This window comes from Lissotriton vulgaris, chromosome 2_1 (assembly GCF_964263255.1).
Source record: "Lissotriton vulgaris chromosome 2_1, aLisVul1.2, whole genome shotgun sequence".
Taxonomy (NCBI): Eukaryota; Metazoa; Chordata; class Amphibia; order Caudata; family Salamandridae; genus Lissotriton; species Lissotriton vulgaris.
In genome coordinates this window covers 414,867,480-414,888,308 of record NC_141687.1, presented here as the reverse complement: position 1 = coordinate 414,888,308, position 20,829 = coordinate 414,867,480, and the positions used below count along the sequence as shown (strand labels likewise).

Below are 20,829 nucleotides of genomic sequence, written 5' to 3'. Positions count from 1 at the left end.
GCCTGCCAAACCCCACCGTGCCACCGTGTGTCACACGATAACAGCTCTTTTCACACAGTCTCCTGGTGAAGAGCCTATATCACACTGTGTGCAGAGAGTGAGCTGGACACCCATGCAGGGAGCAGGTTTCATGTTCGGATGTGGGGCTCAGTCCCTCAGAGGTTCATCAGATATTTTAGAACCTCCCATTAACGTCGGCAGCAGCCCCCGAAGCCTTTAACGTTTGTTTTTCAGGGAGGGTCGGTTCGGGCAGTGCAGGGCTCTAAGTTCACCCCTTCCGAAGATGGCCAGGCGGTGTGGGACTGAAAGCCCCACCCCCTGCTCAGACTTGGCCTCTTCAAGCCCCATCACCTCTCACGTAGTATTTTAAAGATGGCGGGTCTGCCTCGGGTCCGAGTTGGGAAAGCGGCTTATAATAGTAAGCAGCTGTGAAGCGTCTGTCAGAGGGTACCGTGACCCCTTTTGAACTACAAAACAAACTTTCAAAATCACCACATAATTGCACATTCCTGAAACCCTCATTATCAAGTGCAGGGAATACGAATACATCCGATCTTGACACATGGAGACTGCTTTCATGCAGGCTTGTCTCGTGTGTGACAGTTTCCAGTGTACTGGTGCGTGCTGGGCCAGGAATGAGCCATGTTTGTGTTCCTTTTGGCCGCTGTTCCTCGTGAGCCGCAGTCCTCCCCACCTGCCTGCGTTCCAAGTAATGTCATTTATTTAAAGTGAATTCCATGCGGCGAGGAGACGGGAGCCATTAGACGAACTGCATAATGATCCGCCTGGCTGCGGGAGCGAGTCCGATGCTCTGCAGGCAGAGCGAGCAGGCAGCATGCAGCACTGCACAGCACAGCTGCCCTCTGACTGCGGTGGCAGGCATAGTCTCGGCACGGCCAGCCGCCACTCTGGGTAGAGCAGGTGGGGGGGGGGGGGGGGGGAGGGGGGGGAGTGGATGCAAAAAAGAAGGCGGTGTAATGTTTTACTCAGCCCTTTTACTACAAACAAGCACAAGTTCTACATGTTTGAATGAGGCATAACATACTGGATCTGTGTTTGCCGCACCAACTACCGGAAAGGACAACTTCTCAGCACCCATTTTTCCAAGACAAATTTCACTAGATTTTTCCTGGGGAAATTTGTCCAGGGAAAACTGCAGGCGTGTGATCATTACCAAGTGCAGTATTTTGCATGTGCAGCAATTGCCACAGAACTGGAAATCCCGATCCGCACGCATGGATCATTTTTTGTGTTTACTGCTGAGAATTAGACCAGCACAGCACTTATGATTTCAGTGCCAGGAGGCATAAAGCTGACAGAGGATTGTGTAGTATCCATTATGTAAATTGTACATTTAGACAATACATGCATCATTGCGGTTTGTCACCAGTAGGGTGACCACCTATCTCCAGGTCATGACAGACACCTTTTCCCAATTCTTCACTTTTTTGTGCTGGCCAAATGCATTCTGGGTGTTGTAGTCTTGTTTTGCTTTTAGAGAACTAATTAGACGTATGCACCTGAAGCCAAATATTTGCAGTTGAGAATTTCAGGACTTGAGTCTGGCACAGAGGTGACCACCCTAGTCAGCATGAGCTCGCTGCACACCACTCAAAACCCGGAAAAAAAAATAAGAACCTCTCCATCTATTACTGACTTGTACATAAGGAGAAAGTCATCCACATTCTGATAGGTTCAATTTTTATAGTACGAACTCATTTTTATTCAAATGGCATCCGGGATCGGGAGCGCACCCACTGATACAGTTAACTACTATTGCCACAATAGGCGACCTTAATCCTTTTCATACTTGCACCAGTTATCATCCATGAAAAGACAAATTCTTGTATTGGTGCTGTCCTGAAATTTCAGAATCCTACTTGTATCAAATGTAAACAGTGGGGACTGCGCACTTCAGTGCACTGTAAGCAGTGGGGACCGCGCACTTCAGCGCACTGTAAGCAGTGGCGGCTGCCACACTTCATCGCACTGTAAATAGTGGAGACCGCGCAAATCAGCGCACTGTAAGCAGTGGCGGCTTCCACACTTCAGTGCACTGTAAGCAGTGGCGGCTGCCACACTTCAGCGCACTGTAAGCAGTGGGGACTGCCACACCTCAGCGCACTGTAAGCAGTGGGAACTGCCACACCTCAGCGCACTGTAAGCAGTGGGGACTGTCACACTTCAGCGCACTGTAAACAGTGGGGACTGTCACACTTCAGCGCACTGTAAGCAGTGGCGGCTGCCACACTTCAGTGCACTGTAAGCAGTGGCGGCTGCCACACCTCAACGCACTGTAAGCAGTGGCGGCTGCCACACTTCAGTGCACTGTAAGCAGTGGGGACTGTCACACTTCAGCGCACTGTAAACAGTGGGGACTGCCACACCTCAGCACACTGTAAGCAGTGGGAACTGCCAAACCTCAGCGCACTGTAAGCAGTGGGGACTGTCACACTTCAGCGCACTGTAAACAGTGGGGACTGTCACACTTCAGCGCACTGTAAGTATTGGGAACTGCCACACCTCAGCGGACTGTAAGCAGTGGGGACTGTCACACTTCAGCGCACTGTAAACAGTGGGGACTGTCACACTTCAGCGCACTGTAAGCAGTGGCGGCTGCCACACTTCAGTGCACTGTAAGCAGTGGCGGCTGCCACACTTCAGCGCACTGTAAGCAGTGGGGACTGCCACACCTCAGCGCACTGTAAGCAGTCGGAACTGCCACACCTCAGCGCACTGTAAGTAGTGGGGACTGTCACACTTCAGCGCACTGTAAACAGTGGGGACTGTCACACTTCAGCGCACTGTAAACAGTGGGGACAGTCACACTTCAGCGCACTGTAAGTAGTGGGAACTGCCACATCTCAACGGACTGTAAGCAGTGGGGACTGTCACACTTCAGCGCACTGTAAACAGTGGGGACTGTCACACTTCAGCGCACTGTAAGCAGTGGCGGCTGCCACACTTCAGTGCACTGTAAGCAGTGGTGGCTGCCACACCTCAACGCACTGTAAGCAGTGGCGGCTGCCACACTTCAGTGCACTGTAAGCAGTGGCGGCTGCCACACTTCAGCGCACTGTAAGCAGTGGGGACTGCCACACCTCAGCGCACTGTAAGCAGTGGGAACTGCCACACCTCAGTGCACTGTAAGCAGTGGGGACTGTCACACTTCAGCGCACTGTAAACAGTGGGGACTGTCACACTTCAGCGCACTGTAAACAGTGGAGACCGCGCAAATCAGCGCACTATAAGCAGTGGCGGCTGCCACACTTCAACGCACTGTAAGCACTGGGGACTGCCACACTTCAGCACACTGTAAGCAGTGGGGATTATTGTAGGAAATCGAGTGAACACTTTTGAAAAACTGTAAATTAAGCACTCAACTACTGATTCTGCTCTTCAGTGAGGGCGTGAAGTGGTGTGGACGGAGGCAGGAGGTTGGTCTAGCACATAGTAGCCACATAGGAATCATCACACTTGTAAAAGTGCTGGATTCTGCTATCAATTCTTCAGTGATGTACCTAAAGTGCGGAGCATAGTGGGACTCTCAGGCTGACGTCATGATGAAGTAAGCATGACATGAATCCAAGCCCAGCTATGGTCTCTTTTCATGTTGCCTTCTCTAAGTGTTGAACTGTGTCCAATAACTGAGCCCTCCACGCACGGCTGCGTGCAGTATCCATATGTTTGTTATAGTATTTCATAGCTATGTGATCGCATTGCCATTCCTCTTCCAAGCAGCCGGAATGGCCAGCTTATGTGTTGACGCCATCTTTCATCTTAACATATAATAAATCTAAGACACTAACACACGCAATATAGATGTCATCGTGTTAGAAGTGCATCTAAATTCCCATCCATTAGGTTACAATTATACCATAAGTAAGGCTGCTCAAGTTTTCCCCGATTAATATCGCTTGTGCTCACTGGGTCAGTAGAACTTCTGGTTTGGTTTCTTTGACAACCTTTAACATGCTCCCTGGCCTTCTTCCTCTTAGGTGGACCTTCGTTTCCTGACTCTGTTGACGGCCATTGCTACTCAGGGCGCCATCTCGAGAGAAACACACAATGGATATTACGTTAAATCCTACAAGCTGGAAGTCAGCACCAATGGCGAAGACTGGATGATGTTCCGACATGGCAAAAATCACAAAGTAAGTTTCAGCATTTAGTGGGTTGGTTGGAGTGATGGTGTGTGGGACAGGACTCCAGTCACTCGTTTGATTGACATTGAGTAGCACACCATTTTGGTGATTGTTTAAATTATTGGTGTTTATTGTAGCATTTGTCGGCTAGTTAGAGGAATTATGAGTAGGGCAGGGAAGTAGTGGTTGTATGTGCTGATGGTGATTGAAGACATAGTTCAGTGATTCATGGACATATGGTTATTAAGTCATAATTTTAACTACGACAGTGTTTTAATGATTGTTTGGTGTGCTGATAAATAGGATGACATTTTAGCAACTCATTAGTGCAGTGGATACTAAAGTGTTCATGTTCCTGGCTGAATGAAAGTGAAGTGAACAAGGATGTATGAAGTTACAACGCGAACTTTTACAACGCACACCGTTACAACGCATTTTTTACAACGCATACCTTTACAACGCATGACATTACATAGCAGATGCTATTACAACGCATGCAATTGCAACGTAAGTATAGGTAAGTATATTATTTTCTTAAAAAATATAATTAATTAAAATTAAATTAATTTAATAAATTAAATTATTTTCAAATAATTATTTTGTACATATATATATTTTTAAAAATAGATTAGGTATTTAAAAAAAACTAAAAATACCCATGTACCCCAAAAACCAAAACCCAGCCCTAAAACCTAAAAATACCCCTGTACCCCAAAACCCAAACCCAGCCCTGAACCCAAAAAATACCCCTGTACCCCAAAACCAAAACCCAGCCCTGAAACCTAAAAATACCCCTGTACCCCAAAACTCAAACCCAGCCCTGAAACCTAAAAATACCCCTGTACCCCAAAACACAAACCCAACCCTGAAACCTAAAAATACCCCTGTACCCCAAAACCCAAACCCAGCCCTGAAACTTAAAAATACCCCTGTACCCCAAAACCCAACCCTGAACCCTAAAAATACCCCTGTACCCCAAAACCCAAACCCAGCCCTGAACCCTAAAAATACCCCTGTACCCCAAAACCCAAACCCAACCCTGAAACCTAAAAATACCCCTGTACCCCAAAAACCAAACCCAGCCCTGAAACCTAAAAATACCCCTGTACCCCAAAAACCAAACCCAGCCCTGAAACCTAAAAATACCCCAAAACCCAAACCCAACCCTGAAACTTAAAAATACCCCTGTACCCCAAAACCCAAACCCTGAAACCTAAAAATACCCCTGTACCCCAAAACCCAAACCCAACCCTGAAACCTAAAAATACCCCTATACCCCAAAACCCAAACCCAATCCTGAAACCTAAAAATGCCCTGTACCCCAAAACCCAAACCCAGCCCTGAAACCTAAAAAATACCCCTGTACCACAAAACCCAAACTATATATATAAAATAACTTTAATTTATTTATTTAAATTATTTTGAATATTTTTTAAATTAAAAAACGGTTAAATAAAATGATATACTTACCTATACTTACGTTGTAAAGGCATGCGTTGTAATAGCATCTGCTATGTAATATCATGCGTTGTAAAGGCATGCGTTGTAAAGGATCCTGCATTGTAATGGTGTGCGTTGTAACGGTGTGCGTTGTAATAGTTGCGTTGTAACGGCTGTTTCACAGTGAACAAACATGTTTTTGCTTTGTTAGCGGTGGTGATGTATGGTCAAGGTTTTTAGTAATTGGTTGGAGTGAATATGAAAAGGAAATCTTATTAGCGATTGGTTGGAAAGACAGTGACTATGTAAGCATGTTAGTGATTGATTCGATTGATGATTAATATTATGGGATAATGTCTTGTCAATGGGCTGGGAAGATGATTAGTAGAACAGTGTTTTGGCGAATGATTGAATTAATTGCGACTAAAACATTGTTTCAGTGACTGCATGAACGTGCACTCAGTTGACAAAAGAGAAACCCACTATTGTAATTGTTGAAATTGCTATAGTGATGTCAATCACAGCGGAATGCAAACTAACATCACATAGTTATAGATGCTCCAGGTTGTGACAGCATACTGTTAGCCCAAGTTACTGTATGGATGATCACCCCAAGGTGACTAAGGCTTAGTGCTGATTTCAGCCTCCATCAGCAAGCTTCACTTCCCGCTTCCACCTGTGCACGGCTTCCCACTTAGGGGAGAGAGAGCGAGAGAATCTCCGCAGCGGTGTACGTCCTATGACTGCAAATGAAGGGCGCACAAGGTTTTCCCAGCCTGAGCTCCTCATGCGCATCAGACTCCTCAGCAGCTTTCAGCCCCAGACCCTCTACTCTTGACTGTCTTAACAGCCTCTAAACCGCTTGAGTTGCGGTTCAGGATTTGCCGGGGTCTGGAAATGAAAGGGCAGGATTCCCTCCAAGGGGAGCCCAATGTCCCGGAGAATAAAGAGAACAATACATAACGAACTGCGATTCCGCGTGTCAGGGATATGGGATCTGCAATCGCAATCAGGCCTGGCAGTGATGTACGAGCTCCTCAGGCTCTCCGACCATCTGCAGCTCCCTGAGAGAGCCGGCGTGGTGTGTTTTCTGAAAATTGTCCTTGTAACTGGGGTGGAGAGAATTATGTTTTCCATTCTGGAAAGGAAACTATGCAGTACTGGCCTGCCAGTCTGGTAAGTATGAGATGTTTGTTGAATCCCAAGTCTTCGCTCGGCATACATTAGTAGAAAACATCCGCGGATGGCCAGGCCTGGCGTCGTTTCGGCTGCACTAACAAGGAAGGAAGAGTGGGGAAGATGCAGCCTCCTGTTGACCAACATTGTCAATGTTTCTTGACACACCAAGGCAGAAAGCAGCATAAATCAGTAATATTTTACAAATTCTTCTAAAATCAACCCTTTGCTTGGATGCATGTATGTAGGTATTGGGACTCACATAGGGTGAACCTGACTGGCAGGCAATGGCGTGTTATATAGAGTAGTGGGAAGGGAGCAATGGAGGACTGTGTAATAGTAGGGTAGAGGGGTATTCTTCTGGTACGCCAGATGTCCTAAAGGACCTTGGACTGCCTCAATAAAGATAGATGAGGTGCCTACATCAACTGCCAGGGCTAATTTTTTATGGAAAGATGTTTGCAATGAATTTGTGCCTTAACAAACAACAATTTCTGGACACAGAAGTCAGCACAGGAAATAAAAGTCCAAACCCAGAAAGAGATGACAATAGACTACTAAGGCGAAACACTATTGTGACCCTATTTCTAGGGTTTATTTCTCTAAAAGGTCATCAGCATTAAAATATCTAACCTGGAGAGATTGGTTCCTATGTCTAGGGTTGTGTGTGACAGATGTAGAGGAAGCAGTTGTGTTCCAAGAAAAAATATTTCTCAACATTGGCCCCAATGAACCCCATTTTCTCCTCTTGCGGCTGTACTGCATTTATGGCCAACATACGTCACATCCAAATGTGCTCAGCAGATTGTATTTTAATTAACTTCAAAGTTCAATATTGCTGTGTAGTGTTTCAACGGTGTTTGCATGAAAATGAATTTATACTGATGAGTTCTTAGTTATAACAACCTCAACTTGAGTCAATGTCAAGAACAAGACTTGATAACATACATACCATGTTTGCTGGTTGTCCTGAAAGCGGGATTTCTATTTTTCGGTGGACTATAGAAAATAAAACAACCTCCACACAAGTTGTAGATTATCAAGAATGGACCATGAGATGGGGTCTGTCTCCCATCATAAATCTTGTAGCACTTAATTTAGATTTAGACCTGTGATGAAAAAGTTAATGCCATGGAATTCCTGAATGTTTCCCACTTTCCAAACTCTTCAGTTTGTGAGCTATGGAGAACCACTACATGAAGAAACTCTACCTGCCCATTACTGCAGCATTCAGTAATCATGCTCCATTTTGCCTTGCCTAGTTGCAGGGACTTCTTTGTGAAGTCAATGATTGCGGACTAATTTGGAATTCCACCCATTTGCATTCCAGGAGGAAAACCGTGTCCAACAATGTTCGCAGCACGAATCATCACACTTAGTAAGATCTGAATATTCAGTGAGTAACAGCGGTGAACCTGTGGGTGTGACGTGCTGGCATGGGGGGTTCTAGGGGCAGGGTAGCTGGAATGCCTATATTTGAGGTCCTGTGTCCTCCTTTCCCACCCGCTGGCCGGGTGGGACGCATGCGGCACCTCGCTGCGCCAGGAAGTCCCGCCCACCCTGCACTCCCCGCCTGCTCTTCACTGGAAAGGTCCCCGCCGCTTCAGTATTCCAGGCACAGGCTGCAGGCGCAGCACAGTGCGGCAGGGACTGACTGCACCGCTCCGGCTCTGAAAGAGTTCCGGGCGATCCGTGCCAAATAGATTTGTCAAAATCTGCCGCAGCTTGAGCCGGAGCCACGGAGGAGGCCTGCATATAGATATATGTATGTACGCATTGTACGTGTCAGGCTTTTACTGCCTTCCCTGAATTACTCGACTGCTGCCGGAGCAGGGTGGGCGCGGCGCCAAGTGCTGCGCCAGGGGCTCTGCGGCCTGGAGAGACGCTTCTTCGGAACTAGGGAGGAGTGAGACTGGCAAAGGGAGAGACTTGTAGGCTGCTGCACCCCAAACTGCGCACCCTCCCTTGCCGTCGGGTGCTGCTTGTTCCCAGAAGCAGCCACCATGATCACGTGCTGTTCATGCTCCTTCCGCCCGGTGTCTCTGCACCCCTTTATAATAGGCCCTTCTTGTTTGTGTGCGTGTAGCTGCAGACCACGTGCTGTACACGCCCCTTCCGCCCGGTGTCTCTGCACCCCTTTCTTGTTTGTGTGCGTGTAGCTGCGGACCAAGTGCTGTGCACGCTCCTTCCGCCCGGTGTCTCAGTACTCCGACAATAGGCCCTTCTCATTTATGTGCGTGTAGGTGCGGACCACGTGCTCTGCACGTTCCTTCCTCTTGGTGTCTCTGTACCCCGACGATAGACCCTTCTTGTATGTGTGCGTGCAGCTGTAGAACACGTGCTCTGCACGCTCCTTCCGCCTGGTGTCTCTGTACCCCGACAGTAGGCCCTTCTTGTTGGCGTGCGTGTAGCTGTGGATCACATGCTATGCACGCTCCTTCCGCCCGCTGTCTCTGCACCCCTATAATAGGCCCTTCTCGTTTGTGTGCGTGTAGCTGTGGACCACGTGATGTGCACGCTCCTTCCCCCTGTGTCTCTGTACAGTGACAATAGGCCCTTCTTGTATGTGTGCGTGTAGCTGTGGACCACGTGCTGTGCACGCTCCTTCCGCCCGGTGTCTCTGTACCCGACGATAGGCCCTTCCTGTTTGTGTGCGTGTTTCTGTGATCACGTGCTGTACACGCTCCTTCCGCCGGGTGTCTCTGTACCCGACGATAGGCTTTTCCTGTTTGTGTGTGTGTATCCGTGATCACGTGCTGTACATGCTCCTTCCGCCTGGTGTCTCCGTACCCCGGTAACAGCTCCTTACTGTAGCGCGTGTAACTGTAGATCACGTGCTTAGTGCACGCTCCCATTTAGTGTCGGGCTCAGAACGCCACAAGGGGTACTCTGGCGTACCATGTACCCAGTGGCGACCAGGGCTGAAGCCTCGAACGGCCTTTCCATGGCCGCAGCCTGCACAGGGCAGGAAGTCAAGTCAAGTCAAAGAATTTATATAGCGCACTACATACCCAGAGGGTCTCAAGGCGCTTAGGGAGGGAAGGAGGATTACTTGTCAAATAACCACGTTTTAAGTTGCTTTCTGAATGCTAGGTGGTTCTGGGTAAGGCGAAGGTGAGTGGGGAGTGAGTTCCATGTTTTAGCTGCCAGGTATGAGAAGGATCTACCTCCCATGGTGGTCTTGTTGATGCGAGGTACAGTGGCGAGGGCTTGGCTGGAAGAGCGTAGTTGGCGGGAGGGGGTGTAGAAGGACAGTCGTGAGTTGAGGCATTCTGGTCCGATATCGTAGAGTGATTTGTGTGCGTGGGTTAGAAGTCGGAACGTGATCCTCTTATTGACGGGTAGCCAGTGGAGGTTTTTCAGGTGACCAGAGATGTGTTAGTTACGCGGGATGTCTAATATGATTCTGGCTGAGGCGTTTTGGATTCGTTGGAGTTTTTTCTGGAGTTTAGCGGTAGTACCTGCGTAGAGGGTGTTTCCGTAGTCCAGTCGGCTCGTGACCAGAGCATGGGTGACTGTTTTTCTTGTTTCGGTGGGGATCCAGCGAAATGTTTTTTTGAATGTTGAAGCAGGATGAGGAGACGGCGCTGGCTTGTCTGTTCATTGAAAGTGAAGAATCCAGGATAACGCCTAGGTTCCGTGCGTGGTCTGTCGGGATGGGTGCTTTTCCAAGGGCTTCCGGCCACCAAGAGTTGTCCCATGCAGAGGGGGATGTACCTAAGATGAGGACTTCTGTTTTATCTGAGTTCAGTTTCAGACGGCTATGTTTCATCCATTCGGCAACTTCTTTCATTCCTTCGTGTAGGTTGGTTTTGGCGGTGCTGGGGTCATTGGTGAGAGAAAGGATCAGTTGAGTGTCATCCGCGTAAGAGATGATGTTGAGGTTGTGTTGGCGGGCGATGGCCGCGAGGGGGCTCATGTATACGTTGAAGAGGGTGGGACTGAGTGAGGATCCTTGTGGTACGCCACAGATGACTTCAGTGGCCTCGGACTTGAATGGTGGAAGGCGGACTCTCTGGGTTCTTCCGGTGAGGAACGAGGTGATCCATTCAAGTGCTTTTCCTTGGATTCCGATGTTTCTGAGGCGTTGTAAAAGGGTGCTGTGGCAGACTGTGTCGAAGGCTGCAGAGAGGTCGAGGAGGATGAGGGCGACTGTGTCTCCATTGTCCAGTAGAGTTCGAATGTCGTCTGTTGCTGCGATGAGGGCGGTCTCAGTGCTGTGTTTGGCTCGGAAGCCGGACTGTGAGGAGTCGAGGGATTTGTTGGCTTCGAGGAAGGCGGTGAGCTGGTTGTTGACAGCTTTCTCGATGACTTTGGCCGGGAAAGGAAGGAGCGAGATGGGGCGGTAATTTTTGAGTTCGGTGGGGTCCGCTGTGGGTTTTTTCAGAAGGGCGGTGAGTTCAGCGTGTTTCTAGCTTTCCGGGAAGGTGGCGGAGTTGAAGGAGCAGTTGATGACGTCTCGGAGGTGCGGTGCTATGACGGAGTCTGCTTTGTTGAAGATGTGGTGAGGACATGGGTCTGTGGGGGATCCTGAGTGGATGGAGTTCATCAGGCGGATGGTGTCCTCAGTGGAGATTGGGTTCCAGTCGTAAAGGGTGTTCAAGGGGGGAGAATGTTCAGCATATGGTTGGGTGGGTTGGTCTCCGGGTTGGTTGTCGAAGCTGTTGTGGATGTCTGCAATTTTGTTGTGGAAGAATAAAGCCCGGGAGTCGGAGAGGGCTTGAGAGGGGGTGATGTCGTTGGAGTTGGCCGAGGGATTGGTAAATTCCTTGACGATGTTGAAAAGTTCCTTGCTGTTGTGGGCGTTGTTGTCTAGTCGATCCTTGAATGCTGTTTTCTTGGCCTTTCGGATTAGTTGGTGGTGTGTGCGGGTGGCGTTTTTGAAGGCGTCCTTGGTGCTAGTGGTTGGGTCTTTTTTCCAGGCCTTTTCAAGGGAGCGGCAGAGTTTCTTGGACTTCTTAAGATCATCGTTGAACCATGAGGCCTTCTTGCTGCCAGGTTTGCTTTGACGTTTTTTCAATGGTGCTAGGATGTCGGCGCTGTTGGATAACCATAGGGTGAAGTTGGTGGCGGCTTGGTCTGGGTTAGAAGAGAGGGCTGGGATGTTTAGAAGGAGCGATGAGGAGATCTTGTCGATGGTTATTTTGTTCCAGTTTCTTTGCAAAGTTGGTTGGGGGTGGTTGATGGGTTTCGGCTTGTTGTAGGTGAAGTGAACGCAGCTGTGGTCAGTCCAGAGGAGATCCGTAGTGTGGCTGAAGGAGACGTGGTTGCTGGAGGTGAAGATAGGGTCGAGTGTGTGACCTGCGATGTGGGTGGGGGAAGTGACCAGTTGTTTAAGTCCGAGGTTGGCGAGGTTGTCCAAGAGGGTGGTGGTGTTGCGGTCGTTGTTCTTTTCAAGGTGAAAGTTGAGGTCTCCCAGAAGGATGTAATCTTTGGAGGGGAGCGCGTGTGGAGTGATGAAGGCCGTGATGTCTTCACTGAATTTTGCGCGGGGTCCTGGTCCGTGAGGTGTAACGAGGGATCCGGCCAAGGACACTGCGCGGGTTTGGTTTGTGGTAATGTAATGTAATGTAATGTAATGTAATGTAATGTAAAAAGGATTTGTAGAGCGCTGCGTTCACCGGACGGTTTCTTGGCGCTGATCACTAACCCAGGGGGAGGTGAGGGTTCACCCTTCCCAGACGGTTTCATGTCACTGCATTTCCTGGATTTAATTTAAAAACCCTTCCGGCTTATGCTTTTAATACTGATTTGATTCAATTGATATGAGGTAAGTAGAATAAAATAGTGGAAAGACTACATCTCCCAGAATGCACTGGCTGGATACATGAAAGCCGTAGCAGGAGCGCTATGTGCCTGCGGACATGGGTTTTTCTGTAAACCTTACCCTGGCCTGAGCATGTGTTATGTGTACAAAGGCCGGGTTGGAAAGAAACAGACTCTCAAGCCTCTACTCTCGGATGCACAGCCATCTTTCATTTCTGGTATAAATATGTAGGCTGCATTGAATAAACCCGCCTGACAGACCACTGCTGCCTCCAGCCCGGCTCCTCGCTTCCAGTCACTGCCTGTAACACTCCCCTTACGCGCTTCATTTGACGCGTCGCAGCTGCTTTTATTTGCAGCAGAGCCGAAAACAGCAGGAGGTTCGTTTCTTTTCTTATTGTTGTTGCTCAGAACCGTCTTTCATGACTATTAAGGATACTTTCCCGATCACAGCAAACTTGCTGAAATGCTTTCTGAATTCTTGATTTCTATGCCTAAAGAACTGCTTGGAAAAGTAAGTAAACATGACCTGAGCGTTTAATTTCCAGATTAAAACCTCACTGAAGGGAGAACTTTAAAGCCTTTTCTTAGAAACTCACTGAAGGGAGGACGTCAAAACCTTTCCTAGGAACCTTGACGTCACACCGGAAGTCTGTCACCTTTGACGTGTGCTCGCCTCCTGTCTTAATCTGGCTGCTCGATTCAGAAGCAGTGATATAAACAGAATAATGCACCCCCCGCCCCCACCTGAGAAAATGTAGTGAGGGTCTCACATATTTGACACATATTTATTATACTGGGCCTGAATTTGGGCCCCCAGGTTGGTGAGGGCCCCTATGCACCCCACAGACTGTGGGAGCCTCCATTACGAAAAGGAGAACAAATCCAGGGTCGGCTCCTCTGTAATGGCGGAGGAGCGCCGCCTCACTGATAAAGGGTGAAAGGTAAAATGGTAATATAGGCATTTTATTATCATTTTATTTTAACTTTGCATTGTCAGCTGTCAGCAAGAGTCTTGGGTGGGGCCAGGCAATCCTCTCGTGACAGGCTTGGCAGGGGGAGGAGTGGTGTGCACTTTTAGCACCGTGCATGCTAATGACGAGCTCAGCTCGTCATCCAGCACAGTGGCCGTGTGCTGGTGACGAGCTGAGCTCGTCATGGCATCCGCGGAACGCCCACGCAGGGATAATTACCCCGCTGTGCTGGGCGTCCATTGAGCGGGCGTGGCCATGACGAGCTCAGCTCGTCATCAGCACATGGCCACCGTGTTGCATGACGAGCCGAGCTCGTCATCAGCACCGCGGCGCTGCGCGCGGCCCCCTTCCCCCACCCCGCCGCGCCGCGGGGGAATTAGCCCCGCGGCAATGGGGTTAAGTGCACGTCAGTTTTTCCGGCCATCTTAGGCCGGCCAAACAGTCCTGCGCACATAGGTTTCTCCAACCCAGCTGTGTTGCACAGCCTGGTTGTAGAAATGCCACAGGCTCCCAGGCACTATCTGAGCAGCAAACCAGGCTGCGTAGGCCAATCTTAGCTCTTTTCTCATGCTGATAAGAATGATAGGAGCGCCTGGATTGGCATGTGGGAGTCTGTGCAGTGTGCAGCTGGTATCGAGGATCATGAGAGAGGAGGAAGGAGGCGGCCATAAGACCAACCGTAAGGTTTTTTTTTTTTATTCCATTTTTTTTGTGTTCCCTCCACCCTCGCCCCCCATCAATCAATGCGAGAAGCCGCCACTGAAAAATACGTACATGATCCTGTCAAACCTGGAGCAGTGCCTGCTACATATGTCATCACTTATGGTGCCAGGCCTCTCAGAATAACGAGGACCTACTCACAATAAAGAGCTGCACATATTTTAGGGCATTTTTTCCGTGCCAGGAAACACACGGGTAGCTCAAGCACTTTACATAGAAGTTAAGCACTGTAATCTCTTTATGTATATAACGGATGTACAGGAAGATGGGTTTGGATGTGCCACTCAGGACCTAAGATTGCGAGACAGAACACTGAGATGTTCATATTGTGTAACGAAAACATTGGATCAAAAATAGCGATGACCAACGTATTGAAAAGGTAAGTAGATCTAGAAAAAGTATAGATTTGCTATTTGTAACTTCACATCTAAATACATTGAAGATATATAGCGCCAAGGTACATTAAAAATGAATCAATTTAACAAAAAAAGAGCGGGGGCACTCATTTAAGACCACCAGAGGGATGAACAGGGACAGCGATTGCCAGCAGTGGAAATTGTCAAATTTGTTTTATAGCTAGACTAATACCTAACACCAAGCCATCTATTTCTCCTAGATGTATTAGTAAATAGCACGAACAGGCTTGTTATAAGTGTGCTCTCAAGTGGTCACAATGTGCAGACATTGACCAAGAAACAAGTAAGGAAATACATGCATTCGTTTAGAATCCAAGAACCATAGTCCAGCAGGCGATGTGGCAGCCTCAGAATGTCACAGTCCTCTCCGAAGGCTCATTCCCAAGGTCTGCCAAGTCTACCGGAAGGCAGTGACATAATCTTGCAGGAAACCAACCAAGATATGCCAAGATTACCCCAATCTATCCAGAGGCAATATGAAACGCACATCATTCTTGTCTGAAAAGAAGACTCGAGTAAAAAAAAAAAAAAGACCTGGCTATGAACAACAAAAATCTTAAGGTCATGACAGAAAGCAAGGCAGGGGTTTAATGGAGCTCTCCTCCCTTCCACTTCGGACTGTTCCTTGGCAGGCTTCCCTAGCTGCTGCAACTAATGTAGATTAATAATGTGAGGATGTGCCTGTATGTGTGTGTGCATACAGACACACGTCTGTAAGTATATGGATGAACCTACACGCACTTACGCATACACCCACATAAACAATAACAGTGCAGAATAAAGTGATGCATGGATGACAGTTTATAGGCGTCAAAGCGCTGTCATGCTGCAGCCCAGGCATGTCCCATCTCTCTCTTGCGCATTCCGCATTGAATTAATTACGAAGTGGCAGGCTCGCTGATTAATAGCGCGCTTCCTTTGAACAAGGGAAGTCCTGGAGCAGGCTGTTTCACAGGGATAAATTGCAATGGAGAAGGGGTGAGGTGAGGAGGCTATGGCAGGTAATGTGACCCTGAAGTGGCTCATGATGGAGGCTTTTTAATTCAATAATGGCCTTTCTGCATTTGCTACATCACTGGTTTCAGCCTAACTCTTCCTAACAATCCCTCTCTCTCCGGTAGTTTTATCCTCTTCTGGAATGAAGGTAATTTGTGCTCAAGTTCATATTTGCAAGGGAGTGCTGCTCAAGGAGTGTGAGCTGAGTGCCTGGACTGGGAGGTAATGGTTGATCTAATAGAAAGTAAAACTGGAGGTCAGTTATAGCTAATTTAACTCACAAAAAACCACGTAGCTCCAATGTAGCCTGGCATAAACGTCAACACGCCCTCGCAGTCCTCAGGAGACCCTCATATAGTCTTAAACAGTTTTCATGCATCAACAATAGACAGCCACATTATTCCCTCTAACTCGGCCTCATCCCCAGTAAACTGCTCGATTGCTTGATATGAATCCTGATGTATCTCACAACAAGCGCTCCACAAATCCTCAATATAGCTCTAAAAGTCCTACACTGCGCTCCCTGTGAAGTCTCGCCTTGCTCTAGCAGACCATTTCATAGCATCCATCTGACCGTCACACGCCCTCACATAGCACCCCAACAGACCCACGCATGCCCACAGACGACTACCATATTGCCTCAGATGGATCCTCGCATAGCGCTGAAGAGATTGTTGAATATCCAACAACTGATCCCTAATCAGACTCCCTCACTGCTCAGGCCTCACCAATGTTTGCGAAACACCAGTCCATCTAGAAATCTCCTATTTTATATTAACCCGTCCATCTCGTAACTTCTGGTTTTGAGGTTATTCACGTGTGACAGATTGCAGCCTGGAGCAGTGATGGTGGACAGTCACTGTGTGAGCAATGAGAGGCGTCTAAGACGCAGAAACAAGCATTTTATAGACTTGCATGGTACAAACAGAAAAGGATTGAAACGGGTCAATGAGGCTTCAAGGCGAACAGCAAAGAAGATGGCACTGGGCTTAGTAGACATTTTTGAAAGCATGCATATTTGAAATGAGATAGTGAGCAGCAGAGGGATAAGGGATGGACTGTTTAAGTAATTCATGCAGATTTTGTGCCATGTTCTTTGTTTTTTTTCCTTTTCGTTCAAGAAACGTAGGAAGATCTCAAACCGCGAATTCTGCCTAGTCCTTATTTAACAATAACATGATGAATGTGTGAGTGAAATCCAGGAAATGCATCCTGTTTGAGCACAGCGAGGAATTATGGTCTCATTCTCTTAGGCAGTGCTCAGGAAAGTGTTCACAGTGCACAGGTTGGACAATTTGACTCAATCCTGCAGGGGAAAAAAAGCAAAAATGTAAGTAAATTGTGCTAAACTATGACTCAAGGACAGCGGAAGGAAGCTGAAGCACTCCATATGGCACGTATTGATTGGCCATCTGCTCCTGTAAACCCCCTTGGACCGCCATCTTGGATTGAAGGGTTGCAAGGCAGTAGGCGCTTGTTTCCTGAGCCACTGGAGAATACACGTCACATGAAGCATAGGCTTGATGGCACTTCACTGAGGTCAGCATGTTGAGGGTGGCACTTTGGGGCTTGGAGAGGCTGCTTTGTATTCAAGAACCCTGCAGTGTACATTTTTACGTCATGATGTTCGTTATCCTCATTGCATGCTCTTCACTAAACAGTTTTTTGTATTCTTTTTCCCTAATATGCAGATTTTCCAAGGGAACACTGACTCCTCTGAAGTGGTGCTGAACAAAATTCACCAGCCTGTGCTGACTCGATTTGTTCGGATCCGTCCCCAAGCCTGGGACAATGGCATCGCCATGCGGCTCGAGCTCTATGGGTGCCAGATCACAGGTTCGACCAAATACTCCATCTTTTGCTCCTTGTCATTTCAACTGCACCCGCTCCTGGTGTTTGTACTGAATCATGATTAAGTCAAATAACCAGTGACTAAAATCCTGTTCATACACCACCAGGCTTTGCCTTCCTTTTTCAAGTAGCCCTGCTAGATTAATTGCTGCCAAGTGCAATATGTCATGTGCAACACCTCTGCCAGTCCTGCTTTTTTTCCCACTAACAGCATGTGCAGCTTTTACATGATTCTTGTTATAATTGGCAAAGCACAGCTTCAGTTTTCAGGATGCAGAAAAGACTGGGGAAATTATGAATTTTTTTTGTGTCTCTGGTTTGAAGAGTTTGCACTGTTTTCAGTGTTTAGCAGACCCTTTTTCCCAAGCTTTTGATCATCGGTGTCTGTTGACTCCCCGAGTCTCACCACATTTCTGGGCCATACAGTTTGAAACCCGCTTCCATAGGCCCCAAAGTATTTCATGGTCTCTCACCTCTGGAAATCCAAACTCTTCCCAAAAATAAAATATTTTGGTTGCATAGCCTCAAATGCCATGCCTAGTGGTTCGCAGCACTGGGAATGGCGTTGCTGGGGGTTTGTGCTGAGTACACCTTCGGAAAGATCTGTTACTGGGATAGTCCTGCGCATTGGACACTGTATCTGACCTTCCTTGTGAGTCATGGCAAGCGTGGTGCCCGAGTTAAAGGTGACTCCACTGAATGTCCAGTATGTGCAAAGCTTGTAATACTGCTATTTACAAGCTTTTAGATTGTCCAGAACCATTTCACAGATGGAATCTGATGTGCACTAACACAACGATTTGCACAAGATCACAAACATGGTCTAAGAATTAATATTCCGTAATAACCTCGCAAATGAGGAATATTGTCACTGCAGAATATTTCCCTCTGAAAATGGTATATGCTTTTCCCGCTCACCACCAACTGAGGTCTCTGGGTTGGGTAGCTATTGTCTCAAAGGGTTTTCGGACTCTGTGAGCAATGTTTTCCTCAATCCCATCTTTTACATGGAGACATAGCAAAGTTAAACTTCTGTAAATGGCTTTTCAGAGGCAATCTTCACTCAGAATGAGAGAGCTGAGTATTTCAAGTATTGATTATAACGGGGAGCACCTGTCACAATTGAAAAAATACTCACAAAATTTTCAATACTAGGTTCAGTTTAAAATGATGTTATTATTTTCAAACATTGTTTCAATCCACTCTCAAAATGTAGCACTTGGCCCAGATGAATGTTGATTTGCATAGGAAAATAATATAATTTTTTGGTATTTTTGTCACACTTTTTGTTCATCGTTATACTTTGTTTGTCTTTTACTGCATGAAAATTGATAAAAACAATGTAAATGACTATTTTCTTCCCGAGGAAAGATGAACTTTCGGAGCAATTAAAAAACAATAACTGAAACCACAAAAAAATAACTTTAAAAATGACAGTGACACAAACACAGTCGTCAATTAACATACCATTAAAAAGATCCGCAAAAGGTTACTTTAAAAGAAAATTACTCGGGCTCCTTTGTAATGCTAATTTAGCAAATGCTGCTGCTCCAAGCTAGGGTATATTAAGAGTTTCATCCTCTTAGCAGTAATTTTATTCACAGATGTAATGGGTGCCAGTGGCAGAGAACAGCGCCATTTGTATCCCCGACCATTATAGATAGAACATTCTAGAAGAAAATTATCAAAATGTTTGATACCGAAGCCATCACACGAGAAACCCCATTTACAAAAAGATCCATATTCTGATGCCAAGAGCGTTTTTCAGGTCATCTGTCTGAGGCAACGAAGACCTCCAGGCTCCTTGGAACATCCTGGGAGCGCTCCAATAGTCATGCGCACTGGAAACTGTGGCTGAGCTTCCTTGTGAGACATGAGCTTTGCATTTAATCTATTTAACTATGCATCTTTTAAAAGCTGGGCTTTAGTGTCTCTTACCATGAACAACTACTTAGCATGCTTTGTTGCTCTGGTTTTCAGTATAGATTATTTGATTCTATTTGAAAATAGGGCAATCTCTATTTGTATGCATGTATGCTGGCTTCTGTAGCCAACCCTAGCAACAAGGAAGGAGGCGTTATACAGAGGATTTGCTGTGTGAATCTTTTCTGGATTCACATGCTGTGCATTATTCCGCCATCTAGTGGTTGGTTCCAGCACATGACTGGTCACAGGGGGAGAAGGGGATGAAATATGCAAATCAGGCAGTGCTCAGAGATTGGTAAAGGCAGTTGCATCTCAAAGAGGTGTTGCTTGAAGGGAGGGGTCTTGAGCTCTCTTCTGAAGTGGAGAAAGGATGATGTGGATGGGGGTTCTACTGGAATGGTGTTCGACATCCTCTTGAAACAGCCGTAGAAGACCTTGTCTCCTCTTTGCATCAGTCTCAAAGTGCGTGTGTAGTCATGCGTGTCATTTTGTGGCCTTTAAGGCCATTGAACTGTTACTATCCCTAAGGCAAGGGTCAAGCTGGGCCAATGATGTAAATGTAAATGTATTTGAGCTTATATAGCGCACAGCTACCCACAAAGGGTTTCCCGGCGCTTGCTTAGGGAACCCGTCCTGGTATTCCCCTGTGAGATAACCCCGGCAGGGTATCCACAAGGTGAAAGCCAGGCATCCCGCCACGAGGGGCCGTTGTGGAGATTAAGCAGGCTATTGCCCAGAGTCGCAGAGTGTGAACCCGTGAGTTGAGAAGGCACCAGAGCGAGAATTATCGAGTCCGTGGAATTTTTTGAGCCCAAGATCCGCTGAGGCGGGGAATTGAACCCTGGTCCAGGGCCGATCTCAGCTTCCGGGTCTGCCGCCTCTAACCCCTGAGCCACACTTCTCCACACTTCTGTTAATTGCGACAGTCACAAAAAACAAGTTGAATCCAATTACCAAACGCCTCTCAGAATTTTCCACCCTCAGTCCTTATATATATATATATATATATATATATATATATATATATTTTTTTTTTCTATTCAGCTTATCTATCCGGACACACTGTACTGCCAATGATGACTGTTGGACCCATCCAGACTTCCCATTTTATTGCCTGTCTTGCTAGAAAAGAATCAGCGCATTATTGCAGAAACATCACCCTCAATCGCAGTCATTTATCAATGTTATTCACCCCAAAATTAAGGCTGGTGTTGGTTTGCGAATTTGCACAGAGGAACGGTCACTCTGTGGCATTTTCCATACCATGGTCCCCGCAGGAACACCTTCTATTTGTTTCTTGATTCTTGGAGAAGCCCCTTGATCAGAGGACTAGTGGGATGTGGCTTCCGTCTAGTGTAAGGCTTCTTTTCCACTCCACAGAGTAAACTTTTTTTGCTTTGTTTTTTGTTTCCTATAATA

At 47.1% G+C, this 20,829-nt stretch overlaps 1 protein-coding gene across 3 annotated transcripts in view; it reads left to right on the top strand.

The window, feature by feature from the left end:
* The window catches only part of NRP2 (neuropilin 2), a 172,254-nt gene that overhangs the window by 97,293 nt on the left and 54,132 nt on the right, over positions 1–20,829 (top strand). For all 3 annotated transcript variants that reach the window (XM_086955302.1, XM_086955304.1, XM_086955305.1), the window contains exons 7-8: positions 3,999–4,154; positions 17,325–17,469. In XM_086955302.1, coding sequence (XP_086811428.1) covers positions 3,999–4,154; positions 17,325–17,469 — 301 coding nt within the window. The remainder of the gene's footprint in view (positions 1–3,998; positions 4,155–17,324; positions 17,470–20,829) is intronic.